The sequence below is a fragment of the Rhinolophus ferrumequinum genome, chromosome 4 (genome assembly GCF_004115265.2).
Source record: "Rhinolophus ferrumequinum isolate MPI-CBG mRhiFer1 chromosome 4, mRhiFer1_v1.p, whole genome shotgun sequence".
Classification (NCBI taxonomy): domain Eukaryota; kingdom Metazoa; phylum Chordata; class Mammalia; order Chiroptera; family Rhinolophidae; genus Rhinolophus; species Rhinolophus ferrumequinum.
In genome coordinates this window covers 57,383,051-57,396,680 of record NC_046287.1, presented here as the reverse complement: position 1 = coordinate 57,396,680, position 13,630 = coordinate 57,383,051, and the positions used below count along the sequence as shown (strand labels likewise).

General features: G+C 40.8%; 1 protein-coding gene across 1 annotated transcript in view; it reads left to right on the top strand.

Annotated features, from left to right (window-relative positions):
* Window positions 1-13,630, top strand: part of CSGALNACT1 (chondroitin sulfate N-acetylgalactosaminyltransferase 1) — a 159,352-nt gene that overhangs the window by 115,615 nt on the left and 30,107 nt on the right. The window contains exons 4-5 of the mRNA XM_033104598.1: window positions 4,021-4,237; window positions 12,411-12,512. Of these exons, the coding sequence (XP_032960489.1) occupies window positions 4,021-4,237; window positions 12,411-12,512 (319 nt within the window). The remainder of the gene's footprint in view (window positions 1-4,020; window positions 4,238-12,410; window positions 12,513-13,630) is intronic.

Below are 13,630 nucleotides of genomic sequence, written 5' to 3'. Positions count from 1 at the left end.
TTTTATGCCTTTTTAAGGCTGAGTAATATTTCATTGTATATATCTACTATGTTTTGTTTATGCATTCATCTGTTGATGGAGGTTTGGGTTGTTTCTATATTTTGGCTACTGCAAATAATGCTGCATGAACATGTATGTACAAGTACTTATTTGAGTCTCTGTTTGCATTTCTTTTGGGTATATATCCAGAAGTGGAAATGCTGGATCATATGATAATTCTATGTTTACCTTTTTGAGGAACTGCCACTGTTTTCCACAGCAGCTGCACCATTTACATTCCTGACCAGCATTGTAGGAGCATTCCAGTTTCTCCTGGGGGAAGAGTAGTTGTATGTGCTCAGTGTAAATCAGCTTGACTAGAGCCCAGATTTCACATGAGGCAGGGGCAAGACCTGCAATTAGGACAGTAGATTGGAGCCAGATTATGGAGGGTCTTAAAGCCTGGCCATGGTATTGATACTTTATTCTGTAGGCTTTGGGAAGCTGGTGAGGGCTCCTGAGCTAGCGGGAAAGCAGAATTAAAGCAGTACTGTCGGAAGGCTAAGGGTCACAGGGTATGTGCAGGATGGATTGGGCCCTGGAGGTGGGACATGGGTCGGCAGAAGACTGCAGTTATCCAACCAGGAGACCTAGCTCCATGTACAAAGTAGGGAAGGCAGGGATGAAAGTGGAGGCACTTCTGGGCTCAGCAGTGCAGCGCTGGCCGCAACCTGTGTCCACGCATATTGAGTGAGGGTGAGGATGTGCGGGTAAAGAGTGGTACCTCCTGGACCCTCGGCATCATGATTTGTGAGGTCCTACGTTGAAGATAGTATGTAGAGTGGACAACTGCGTCTGGTTAACTCCTTATCTTCCAAAGGAATAGACCTTTGCAGCAAGCAGATCATGGAGCCGTATCTTGGCTACCTGAAGGTGTCCCCACCTAGTTGGTCATCCTAGGCCCTGGCCCCCTTGAGGAAGGTAAGACGAACATTAGGATGCCTGCCCAGAGAGCGGAATCACAAAACTCAAAGTAAGTATGGAAAGAAGAGAAAAGAGGATGCCAATTAGGGTGTCAAACCAAAATTTAAGCTAGCTTCAAATTTCCTATTTTGATCTTTGATTTGCACAGCGCCTAAAAATAATACCATCCTATAAAACATTACAAGGAAGATGTTTGTGTGGCTGATTTGCTTCGCATTTGCTACTGTGCCTGCCAGCTTACAGGCTGGAAGCCATTCCTGCCTCAGCATGCTTCACCCCCCTTTCTGTCAGTCCTTTTGTGTTTCTACCATGAAAGTTTTCCAGGAGGCACAGGGTCCATTTAAGTTGTCCTTTGTGTTAGAAGAAGACAGAGTTCTGTGTGTGTGCAGGTGTGGGAGCATGTGCCTGTGGGTGTGGTGGGCGGATGGGTGGGTGTGGGTTTTAGTGGACATAGGTTGCAAGAGTTTTAAATAATTTACTTAAAATAGATGGAATGAAGGGATCTAAAATCAGATTTCTAAGACATAATTAATTTAATTAGGCAGAGGATGGGGAAATATGCTAAAAAGTTGCATAACAGCTGTTTCAAGGCAGAAGATGTGGAGGCAATGAGAAAGCAGCAGAAATTGAGGTGTGCACATCTGCCTGGGTGTCCTGGCCTTCCTGATAATAAGGACGCCATGCGTGGGAACCACTAACAAAGGCTGCTCCCTGTCACACTGGGCTGATGACGCCTGCTCCACAGAGATAGCTATTCTTACGTGGTTATAGGAATCATTATTAATAAGAATGATTACGTTCTCTGGGCTCCTTATAAATAGATGTCCATCTCTTGAGATGGCTTTGTGTATATTTCCATCTGTGTTTTCAAATCTATGGATTTAGATTTTAAAAATTTAATGATGCTTGTCTTGGTGCTGTGAAAGAAAATGACTCCCTTGGGAAAAAAACAATCCCCAGCCCACGTACATTTTTATCTGCACGTTAAACTGTCAGCAGCCGTTTCCATGTTTATTGCTGCGCGGAGAGGGTATGCTTGCTGACTCCGAATAACAGAAACCTGACAAGGCGCAGCCACGGACCCCAGCAGGCCTATTTCGGTTGTTCAGATAATGCTGTTACCAAATGCGACTCCTTTGTGACTCAGCACAACCTTATGTGGATGCTGGGCGTTGGTGGTTTACCCCGCTGCTGCTGTAAACACATTAGAGGTGGGGAAGAGCCTGTTTCCTCAATGAGTACTAGTGGCCTGAAAGAATTAACAGGCTTTGAAGGGAACCACTTCACATTTTCACACACATCCTTTGAGCTTCTTAAGAAATGAACCCCCTCCTTTCTTCTATGAATGGCCCCTGCAGGGACTCTGAATTCTGTTCCAACACGAGCTCAGCAAAACTTCTGTCAGCCTCCTTGACTTTCAGGGCTGTTGAGCAGTATGCCCTGTCACCCAGGGAAGTGATGAAGGCTTCAGAAGAGGACTCGGTCCTTGTAACTCTCTGCTTCAAGTCCTTCAATCACCTGTGCCCACTGCCAGCGGCTGGCACATTTTGAATCTCGAGGCAGGCCCGTGAGACAGCAGTGAGAAATGACACTGTGAAAATTCGCAGTACCAATCTCCTCTTTGTGGCACCTGAAGGAGATCCAAACTGAACAGGATCAAAGAAGCTGTCAAACCGGGGCTATAGGATGAAGAGCTCCTATGAGGTAAAGAGCAGAGAAGAGAACTTGGCAGGTTTGTAAAGAAGACCAGTAGTTCCCACACAAGAGAAGAGGAGGGAGGATGAGGAAAAAAGAGAAGTGGTTTGTGCGACACCTCAGAAAGTCTATCTGACCATAGGCAAATATTTTCCCTGGAAATTTACTTTTGTAGCTACTCAAAGACTGGGAGGTGTATTCAAACTAACCTGGGGGTTAAACGGAAGGAAGAGACCTGGAATAGAAAACATGGCAGATCAGAGATAAGAGATGAGGACGTTTATCTGGTGATTTGTTGAATTTTATGGGTTTTTTTTTTTTTCTTCTGATTATAGAAAAAACACCAACAATAACTGGTGCTACTGGGAAGGCATTGGAGCATAGGTGTCCGAGGATTGTGTAGGGAAGTTCTGTCGGGTCACGTCCTCAGGATGCTCACCCTGAGAGTTGAGCCGAGATGCTGGGTCACATCTTCAACCTGACAAGGGAGAGTGTGTGGCGTTTCAGTAACAGTGCCATGGAGTGTAGCACAGTTTGGACTCATAACTAGACTTTCCAACTAGTCTGGCTGAGAGGCGCTGAGCTCTGCTGCTTCTCAGAGGCAGGAAGTTGATATGAAATTAAATAAAATGTGTGCCTGCTACTGTGCTGGGTATTTTATGTGTTTTCCTCTTTAATGCTTCCAGAAGCTTCCAGAGGGCTACATGACCCATGGGACTGGCCCTGAAAAGATTAGTATAGACAGTTCATCTGAAATGGCTATAATTTCTATGATAATTTTAACACATTTTTTAAATTAAATAAATGTAATAATTATAATGATTATTTAATCATATTGCAGAAAATGTAGATAATAGCAGAAAAGAAAAAATATATAACCCTACTCCACATCACCAGTCTTATTTTGACATATTTTCTTACAGTCTTTTCTTTGATGCCTCTAAATGCAGTTTTGTACCCAATGTTACAAACTTTTCCCCATGTTTTTACGAAGTCTTCATAGCTGTGATTTTTAAATGAATGGTATTTTGATTTCTTTCGGAATTTTAAAGTGGGAGCATTTGGAGTTTTCTAATAATTATCGTAGGGATTTACTCTTAATTCAATTTTTTAAAAAAAGGCTTTTTGTGCTAGATCTTAGCTATTAAAACCCTCAGCAGACAAGGCTAATTTTTTTCTCAACTGATCAATTCAATCTTTATTCTCATTTTTATTTTTTTCTCTTTTAATAACATTTTTTTATGAGAAATTAAATGGAGCTACATATACAAATGTTTCATTAATCATTGGAATGATTTTTTTGTTGTTGTTGTTGTTAAGGCTAATTTTTACAACTCTCTCTTCTTGTGTTTCTGTTAACAGGGATCTACCGCACGGAGAAGGATAAAGGCACTTTGTACGAGCTCACGTTCAGAGGGGACCACAAGCATGAATTCAGACGACTTGTCTTGTTTCGACCCTTTGGACCTATCATGAAAGTAAAAAAAGAAAAACTCAACATGGCCAACATGCTTATCAACGTTATTGTGCCACTGGCAAAGAGGGTGGACAAGTTCCGACAGTTCATGCAGAATTTCAGGTCTGTTTGTTGTACCTGTTTATCTTCCCCAGTGTGCTGTGTGTTAAATGCTGATATCATTTCCCGTCATCTCTCTCATTTCCCAGGCCAAGTACAAAGGCACCTTTCTCTTCTTGTTTAACTCTGTTTTCTTCATATAAAGTTTATCACTTGCGTTTGCCTTTCCCTAAAGCAATTAGAAAGCTGCCAGATAAGCACATTTACCTTCAGAAGTGAAAAGTAGGAAGGACTGGGTTTTCATCAGGACCTGCATAGATGGCCTCCTGCCTGCTGTGTTCAGTTTTAATTGAGTTTGGGCTCAGGTTTGAGGACAGCGGGGCCGTGCTATTTCATCAGTGGACTGGGTCATCCCCCAGATTGTCAGAGGTGAGCGCCCACGTGGCCAGGAGCTTGTGCTAGAGGATGTACTCCCTCAGCTCTGGACTGGCTTCATTTGCTGTCCTGCTCTAGCAGGATAGTGGATTGAATCCGAATGTATTTTTTTATTTTAACCTATGTCTCCTCAGAGATTAAATTAAGAATTGTGCCAAGAAGTTTCCAAGCACTCGTTTTCGTAGCTACTGAAAAAAACTAAGTAGGGTTTTATTTGCAGATGCAGTAATGTAGTTGTTATTTTAATATGTGTGTCTTTAAGCTCTTGTGCAATGTTGGATCTTATAAGCTATTATGGCTAATACTCACTTACTGGTTGAGGTTTAATCCACTAACTTGCTTGGATAGCTGGTTTTAAAGATAGAAAGTCATATGCGTCTAATTATAAATCTTGGAAGATTGAATTTATTTTTAATTTTTTATCATTGAATTCACATTATTAAAAGCCAGGAATGTGCAGTATAAGGGTGTAGTTGATACTTCTCAAAATTCTGGGTAACAAACATACTCTTTTTAAAATGTTTACATTTGAAGAGTAACCCTTTTGTAATTAAATTTTAAGGTCAGGATCCAGTAGTCTTAGAAGAGACCTTCGGAGGTCATTTGGTCTAATTCTCCCTTAGTTCAGAATCCCTTGATAGAATTTATGACACACAGTTCTCTGTGGTGTGTGAGTGTGTGTGTGGTGTGTGTGGTGTGTGCGTGTGCTGGATAACTACCTCCTTCACAAGGTAGGCTGCCTCTGTGTCTAGACCAGCTCTAGACAGAAAGCCCACTTTTATTAGGAACTGATGTCCACCGCCCTGAAATTTCTACCCAAGTTGTCTAGTTCCAGCCTCTGAAGAAATGACTGAACACATCCATTTTCTCTTAGACATCATAGCCTTTCAAGTATGCGGAGAAAGGTATCACAACTCCCTTTGTCTTTTCTGTTCCAGGTTCAGGAATTGTGCCCTCAGTGGTGATATCATGCAGAATAGGGTAGGCCAGTCTTTCCGTTTGTTCCCAGTTTGTAGAATACCCCTGTGGATACAGTCACTTGACTGTAGGCTGTATTCTTCCGGCTCTAGTATTGAAGTGTCTGTGTCACTTTGGCTTCTCTCAGCCTTTCTCTGATGTTTCTATGTTCTCTCTCTGTCTTCTCTTTGGAATGGCAGAGTGCCACTGGTTGATTAAGCAGAACATCTGAAGAGGGATGGAACCTGTGGTTGCCACTAGGCATTAAGTCAAATCATTACTCCAAGCAGCTGGTGTGCCCATTTCTAGGACTTTCTAGGACTAGTTTATAGTAAGTTCCTTTGGCTGGAAAGCTGCCCAGAGCTTGCCAGATTGAGGGCCCTGAGATTTGCTTCAGCACGTAGGCCAGTCTCTGAGTGTGTTTGGCTTGGTAAGGTGGTGCTTGCCCTTAAGGAATGTCTGCTCAGTGAAGGGCCAAGTCCTCTGCATAGGACTCTGGGGCCTGGCATAGCAGGATGCTCTTCAGTATAGATGACTGGCTATTTATTGTCTTACTGTCATGAGGATTGCAAATAATTAACAATAGGAATAAAACTAGAAGGGAAATATTGGTGAAAAAAGTAAACCTAGTAGCTTACAGGTCTCCAAAATTGAGATGGTGAAATGATGTTTTAAAAACAAACAAAAATCCTGAGGCCTTTTTCTTGACTTTCACTCTTGGGATTGTTGCACATAGGCAGGAGAGGGTGGGTGGGAAGACTTGTTCGGTGGGTGGGATGTTTAGAGGGCCTGTGTGTGCTGGGCACTTAACTAAATGTAAGGCTAAGAAGACGAGTTGGAAATGCAGTATTTGCCTTCATGGAGAGTAGCATCTAGTCATACATACAGAGCTAGAAGCTACAGCAGAAAGAGACACGAGAAACAGTGGGACATAAGCAAGTCTTCCCATGACAGAAGATGTTTGAGCAGAAGGCTGAGTGGGGAGTTTGTTCTGTAGTCTAGGGGTTTCTGAGTGTGTTGATGTCTCTGAAAAAAAATGAGATGAGAGAGAGTACTCAAACCTGAGGGTATTTAATTCTATGTCAGAATTCAGTAAAAGTGGCATTTCGAATCAGCCAGCAGAGAATGGACTGCTCAGTGCATGGCTTTAGCACAACTAACCAAACAAAGCAGAAAAGGTTTAACTCTTACTTCACACCAAACCCAAAGTAAATGCTGGTCAATTAAATATTTAAGTGCAATTAATATGACCATAAAAAGTATTGGGAGAAAATATAAGGGGCTATTTATTAAATATTTGATGTTGTGGTTATGAAGTCCCATCCAACCCAAGGTTGGAAGCTGTTAACTGTGGTTGGCATTGAAGATGGCACAATGAGTGATTTTTATTTCCTTCTTGCAGATTCTCTCTATTTTGTAAATTTCTATATAGTTAACATATATTTTATGTTTCGTTAAATATTCAATGAAAGTTATTTTGGACTTTTATAATTTAAACATGACTTTTTAGTTTGTAAAAGTGATATATAGATATTAAAAGATGTTTAAACAATATACAACACACCAAGGAATCAATTATTTAAAAATTCACTATTGGCCCGGCCTCCCCAAATTAACCATTTTTAATATTAATCGAACACCATTCTCGGTACCGTTCTTTGTATATATGCAGACAGAAGAATAACTTGCTAGCTAGGAATAATTTACTATCACATGAGATATATTATATATTCTATTTTTAAATTAAAAATTAAAATTTACTTTACTTAAATGTGTAAAAGATAATCTGACATATAACCGAAGAAATTGCTGATCTTTAAGAAAATGTTTCTCTGCAGTAAGAGATACTAGTTCCTAAGAGAGCCCTCTAAACTTAAAAAAGTGATTTTCCAAAACAGAAAAGGTTGGAATTATTATGTATTTTTACTACACATTTTAATTTCAGATTGGATTGATTGAAACATTACAATAAGAGGAGGAAATCAAGACAGTTATACTTTCTCTCTTTGCTACGTCTCATCTTCCAATTTTGTTAGCTATCTATTATTTTTACCCTGTCAGGGTTTGTAACCTTTACATCCTGTTTTGCAGCACAGTTCCTATATTAAAGAGGATTTAGTGTGTTCATTAGCTGTCCTCCCACCACAGTTTGTTCATTGGTAAGGTCTTGGTTGGCTAGACTTCATGGTCAAGAAATTTTTTAATGAAGGGTCTTAAGTGCTTGAGAATAGAATGTCTACTTATTATCTTTATAGTTTAAGTATAACTTTGCCGGACATAGGAGACTGTTTCCTTAAGACTCTGTAGACGTTCTTCATGGATCTAATGATACCATGGAGAAGTGTTAGGACGACTTGATTTTGTCAGCCCTGAAAATGACTTACTTTTACTTTTGCTTAATGCCCCAAAAATTCCTTTGTTAATCTTGAATCATAATAACTTCATCAGGATATGTCTCATCTGAGTGTCTAGTCTCTCTCAGATTTTCCTGTAATTCAGTTTTCTTTTCAGTTATGTGGATTCTTTCATTTCAGGGAGCTGTTTTGGGTGTTCTAATTTTGAGTATTTAAATATTCATCGTATTTTTTGATCACACCTCATACTTCTGCTTTGTTGGATTCTCTGCTTTTCAGACACTATTGTATATTCTTAGGTCTTCTCCCCTTATTAGCTTCTCTATTTTTTAAGGCCTTTCTCTTTTATCTGCTTTCACATAAGACTTTCCTTTACGTGAGGAATTTGATTTTCACATATTTCTATTCTGTGCCTTGCTATTTTTATTTTATTATAATACTTCTGTTTGCTTTGTTTACCAATGTATCCTTCTGAGCACAGAATGTGCCTGTTAACCTTCATGTGTTGTTTTTGTCATTTCCTCTTTGAACCTTTTTCTTTTATTAAATTCACATTATTTAAAGAAAGTGTGAAACATTTGTAAGACATTTTCTTCTGTTTGAGTTCTATTTTCTTTCAGACTATGTTTTCATTGGCTTTTTGAAAACTATTGCTTTCTTAATTCTCTCTCTTCCTTTAATTTTGTTGTTATTCTTGAAATGTGGTAGCTATGATGTTTCTCTTTATCCTTCTTCTACATTGCATACAGATGGCCACCCAGACTGTTTGCTCTGACGTAGGGGCGGGTTCTCCTTGGCTACCTCCATGTCTTGACTGAGAACTGTTTGTGTCCGACTCCTAGCTATATTCTGAGGACAGGGTATTTATTGTTCTAGTCACTTCATTTGTAGTCTGAAGGAATGGGCAGTGGTGAGAAAGAACTGAGCTGAGGATTTGTACAGCCTTTGTTGGAGGTTCCCAATTCCTGTGGCTCTTGGAATGGATCTGTGAGCTGTACCAAGCTCATTCTCCCTAGTTGTGGGTGGATCTTTTCCCTGAGGGGTAGAGTATTTTGCTCTCAGAACAGGCCATCGGTTACGGCCTGAGGCCTGGAACATCCAAGAGACTCAGCCCTATTTATTTACTTCTCTTACCTCATTTACCTGTTGTCTTCAGAGGCTCTTTCCAAAACTCCCACAAGTGGAAAAGAGGAAAAGAGATAAGGTTTTGGCCTTCTATTTAATGGTGGGTGTGTGTCAGGGGGAGACATCTGTAAGGTACTGCATCCAGCTGTCAGCGTCTCTCATCCCTTCCCCTCTTCCCACCCTTATGAGGGATCTTGGCTAATGATGGTCTTTTATCCTTTGGTTCTGCCAAGTCCTCCTTTTGCAGAAGTTAGTTCACAGAAAATATTTAGGTTACTTCTACCTTCCTTCTCTACTTTCTACATGATATGGAAAGACCAAATACTCCGCTGTGGCTCTTCCTGTACTGAGATCCTAAAGTAGGAGTTGGGGTTCCTGCCTCTCCCCAGACCAGCCATTCCCCTAGGCGGCCTTCTCTCCACCCGGGTGCTTCTCCAGCTCCTCTTCTGGAGGAAGTTGCTGGAGCTGGGAGCTACGTGAGGCTAGAATAGAATCTTGCATTTCTTTCTTAGGCCTCCTCTTTGTGATGTTTAAGACAGAAGATGATGTCCCTTTTACTGGTCAAGACTTTTGCTGTTTTCCACTATTTTGGTTACATGGTTTGTGATGATCACTATTTGAAATTGATTTAATTGAAACATCCTTCCAGTGTATCTCCTTTAAAATCTAAACCACCCAACTATTACTGCCGTTATTCCATTCTGCCTTATATTATAGATCTTAAACTGTCCATTCCTTCTAATACACTGTAAAGTCCCTGAGACAGGTAGGGTGACCAATTGTCCCAGTTTGCTTGGGATGAGGAATTTCTTGGGATGTGGACTTCCAGGGCTAAGACCTGGAGAATTCCAGGACAACTGAATGGTTGGTGCCCCAACAGGGACCATAAATGATTATTCTTTTAAAATCTTACTCCAACAAGAATAATACATTGCAAACAAAGTTGTCTCCAGGGATCTAGGCAGCCTGTGTCCATGTACAAATAATTATACCAAAATACAGACACCTTCATACACAGTCACCCACATACACACTCTTTCTCACATACATTTGGGAGGGAATCTAGTGAGAATTCTTTTGAAAAATACAAAAATTACGAGATAATTCAGGCAGATAGTGATGTTTTCATGGTACTATGCTCCTTCACTCATTGAGCACTTCTTTATTGTCTTTTAGATGGTTTCAGTCATGCACAGTAGATGGAGAACTTCTCAAGGGCAGAAATATTATATCTTACTCATTTTTTAAGATCTCCTGGTAGAGTATCTGGCACATGGTGTGTTAGTTTGGTTAGTGTTTGCTGAATGAAGGAAGTAATAAATGAATCAATGGAACGGGCCACTGGAGGTGGACCTCAGACAGATTCTGCTTTGCCTTTTTGGGAAGCCTCAGCTGCTGAATGAAAAGTAAAAGTCTGAGGTACCTGTTTTATTCCTTGAAAACAGGAAGTGCTTTTTTACAACTCCAGCAAAGATGTTACTAGAAAAACGAAAACCCTTTTTATTCAGGCTCCACAATGACTTTCTCCTGATTCTGGGATGGATTTTTTCCAACAGCACACACAATTTTAAAGCACTTTTTTTGGGTGCTTGGCACTGTGTGTGTGTGTGTGCTTTTATTCCGTCCTGGCAAAGGAAGTTAAAGCATTATCTTGCAAGTTTGCAGAAGGGATCTTTTATGTACCGAGAATTTTATTGTCGGTAGGTGATGATTCAGTCGGCAGGGACCGGGGCTGTGAGGGAGCTCTCAGTTTTGAAGCACGTTGTCACATCCCGGGCCTCTGTTTCTGGTCCCTTGCCTGTTTCTAAGAGCTCTGCCATCAATCTGGGTTTCAGAGGTAGCTCTTACCTTACTTCCACAGGAAGTAAATAGAATTCTCAAAGCCATACCTGTAACCAGGGTGCCCCAGTGTGCCTCTTGCCCAGGGTCAATATAATTTTGCCTGGTATTTCTTCCACCAGGAATTCTCTTCTTCCTCCTCGCTATCTTTTTAAACCCTGCCCATCCTTCAAGGCCCCAGCCATTGTAGCCCACAGGATTTGCCGTGTTTTCTGAATTCTCTCTGCTTTTTAGCAGTGCCATGAGGTGTCCTTATTTTATTTGAGCTTATTTTATTTTGTTTCTTACGTAAGTTTTTTTTTGAGGACAGGAACCATGCCTTCTATTTCTTTGGATTTCTCCCAGCCACTTCAGCTAGATAGTCACCCCTTTTCAGTGTCATTATAAAAAGCAGTGAATAAATTGGCCTCTGCCAATTTCTGAGAAGCTATGATGTGGATTTCGGTCTGGGGGTTAAAGAAAGTAGCTAACACAGGGACAAAAGGAATAAAATGGAAGGATATGCAGCATATGAACATATCACAAAATATCATCCCACTAGTAGAATCTTTCCATTAACTTGCTTCCAGAAAACTGTTAAAATTATGTACCCACATATACATGTTTGTACACACATACGTGTAGACATAAATACATATTTACATACATGTATATTTGCACACATACATTCACATACACATATCTCCACATACAGTCGCACACATATTACACATCTATATATGAAGTAAACCTTCAGCAGAGGATCTTGCTAGGTTAGCTAGGTGTAACCATTGAGAGAACAGGTCATGGGCGAATAACAGGCAAGCTTTGGTGGGGAAAGCAGCTCTAGACAGCCGTGAGCCAGAGGCCTGGCCCTGAGAGGGCTGTCGGGGCCCTAGAACATCAACTGCCCGGTGCCTGGGACAGTCAGAGTTCCAGAGAGGAGAAATGGAGAACTAGTAACAGTAATTGTGTCTGTGTGGGAAGGTGAGACACAGCAACTGTGCTTCCTCCTTTTCATTGCTTCAAACAGTCATGCCACCAGGTGTTACCAAGGATTTCTAGAGTCGTAAACAAAAGAATGTCTTTTTGCCTGTGCTCATTCAGGCTTTAAGACTATTTGTCTTTGGCACAAGCAAGAAAAGCCATAGAGAAGGATTCTGGTCTCACCCTCTCTAGGCTTTAGCTTTCTCACCTGTAAAATGGAATTTATGTCTTCTATGTTTCATAGACTTCTTATGGCAGAGAAAGGCCCTTTTCATGACACTGGATGGCCCCAGTGGGCTAGGCCTATGGCCAATTGGACTTATGGCCTCTTGCATCTGAGTTTTCATTTACCAGATCTGCACACTTAAATTTCATTGTTTTCTTGGTAAAATCAATACAAATACAGGTAACTGTGATGGTCAGCCAGAAATATCTCGCTGTCCTATCTCTGCACTCAGTTTACTTCATGACACTTTTGCATTTTACAAAACAGGCATTTGTTTGGGCCTTGCCTGTTACTATGCAAACAGGTCCAGACATACGTGTCTTTTGTTTTCTAGGGAGACATGCATCCAGCAGGATGGGAGAATTCATCTAACCGTTGTTTACTTTGGGAAAGAAGAAATGAATGAGGTCAAAGGAATACTTGAAAACACTTCCAAGTAAGTACATTGTGGAGCCGTAATCGGGAGGCATGGTAACTGAGCTCGTACGCATCCAAGCCTGAAACTTCTGCTTTAGTTTTAGTTTCTTTAATACTGTGGGTGAACTAGGGGATTGGTTGGTCTCTGTTCATGTTTAGGGGGAATTCTGCACCCTCCCTGCATGACACTAGTCCTCACTGTGCAGTGTTGATTTTAGGATAAACTGCCATGAACAGCAAGAGTGGGAAGCACGGGCTTTTTTGGGCTTCCATGTGACTAGATGTCATCATTCTCAGAACTGCAGATGTGGGGTTTTTATGTTGCAGAATGGGAATTAGAGAAAGCACAGCTGTGCAGTGAGCTCCATCTCAGCCACAGCTTGTAAGGCTCACAGTGATATCCATACTTGGATCTCATCCACTTAGCAAATGGTCTCACTCTTCTGATTTTCATTCCTTATGCATTTTGAGAGATTGGGGGGGAGCCAGAGTGATGGTTGGGGCAGGATCTTTGATGAAATGTACTCAGTTGAACAGAAAAAAATTTTTTTTTTATTAAAGTTTTTTTGGGTGACAATTTTTAGTCAAGTTACATAGATTTAAGGTGTACAATTCTGTAATACGTTATTTATATTTCACATTGTGTGTTCACCACCCAGAGTCAGTTCTCTTTCCCTCACTATATATTAGACCCCGTTTACCCTCTTCTAGATGCTCCCTCCCTCCTTACCCTCTGGTAACCCCTAAACTATTGTCTGTGTCTATGAGTTTTTATTCCTTCATTTGTTTGTCTTGTTCTGTTGTTGTTTTCAGTTTTATATACCACATATCAATGAAATCCTATGGTTCTCTGCTTTTGCTGTCTGACTTATTTCGCTTAGCATTATAATCTCAAGATCCATCCACATTGTCACAAAGGGTCCTATTTCATCTTTTCTTACAGCCGGATAGTATTCCATTGTGTATATATACCACAACTTCTTTATCCATTCATCTATCAAAGGACATTTTGGTTGTTTCCATGTCTTGGCCACCATAAATAAAGCTGCAATGAACATTGGAACACATGTCTTTATGGATAAATGTTTTCAGATTTTTTTGGGTAGATACCCAGGAGAGGGATTACTGGGTCATATG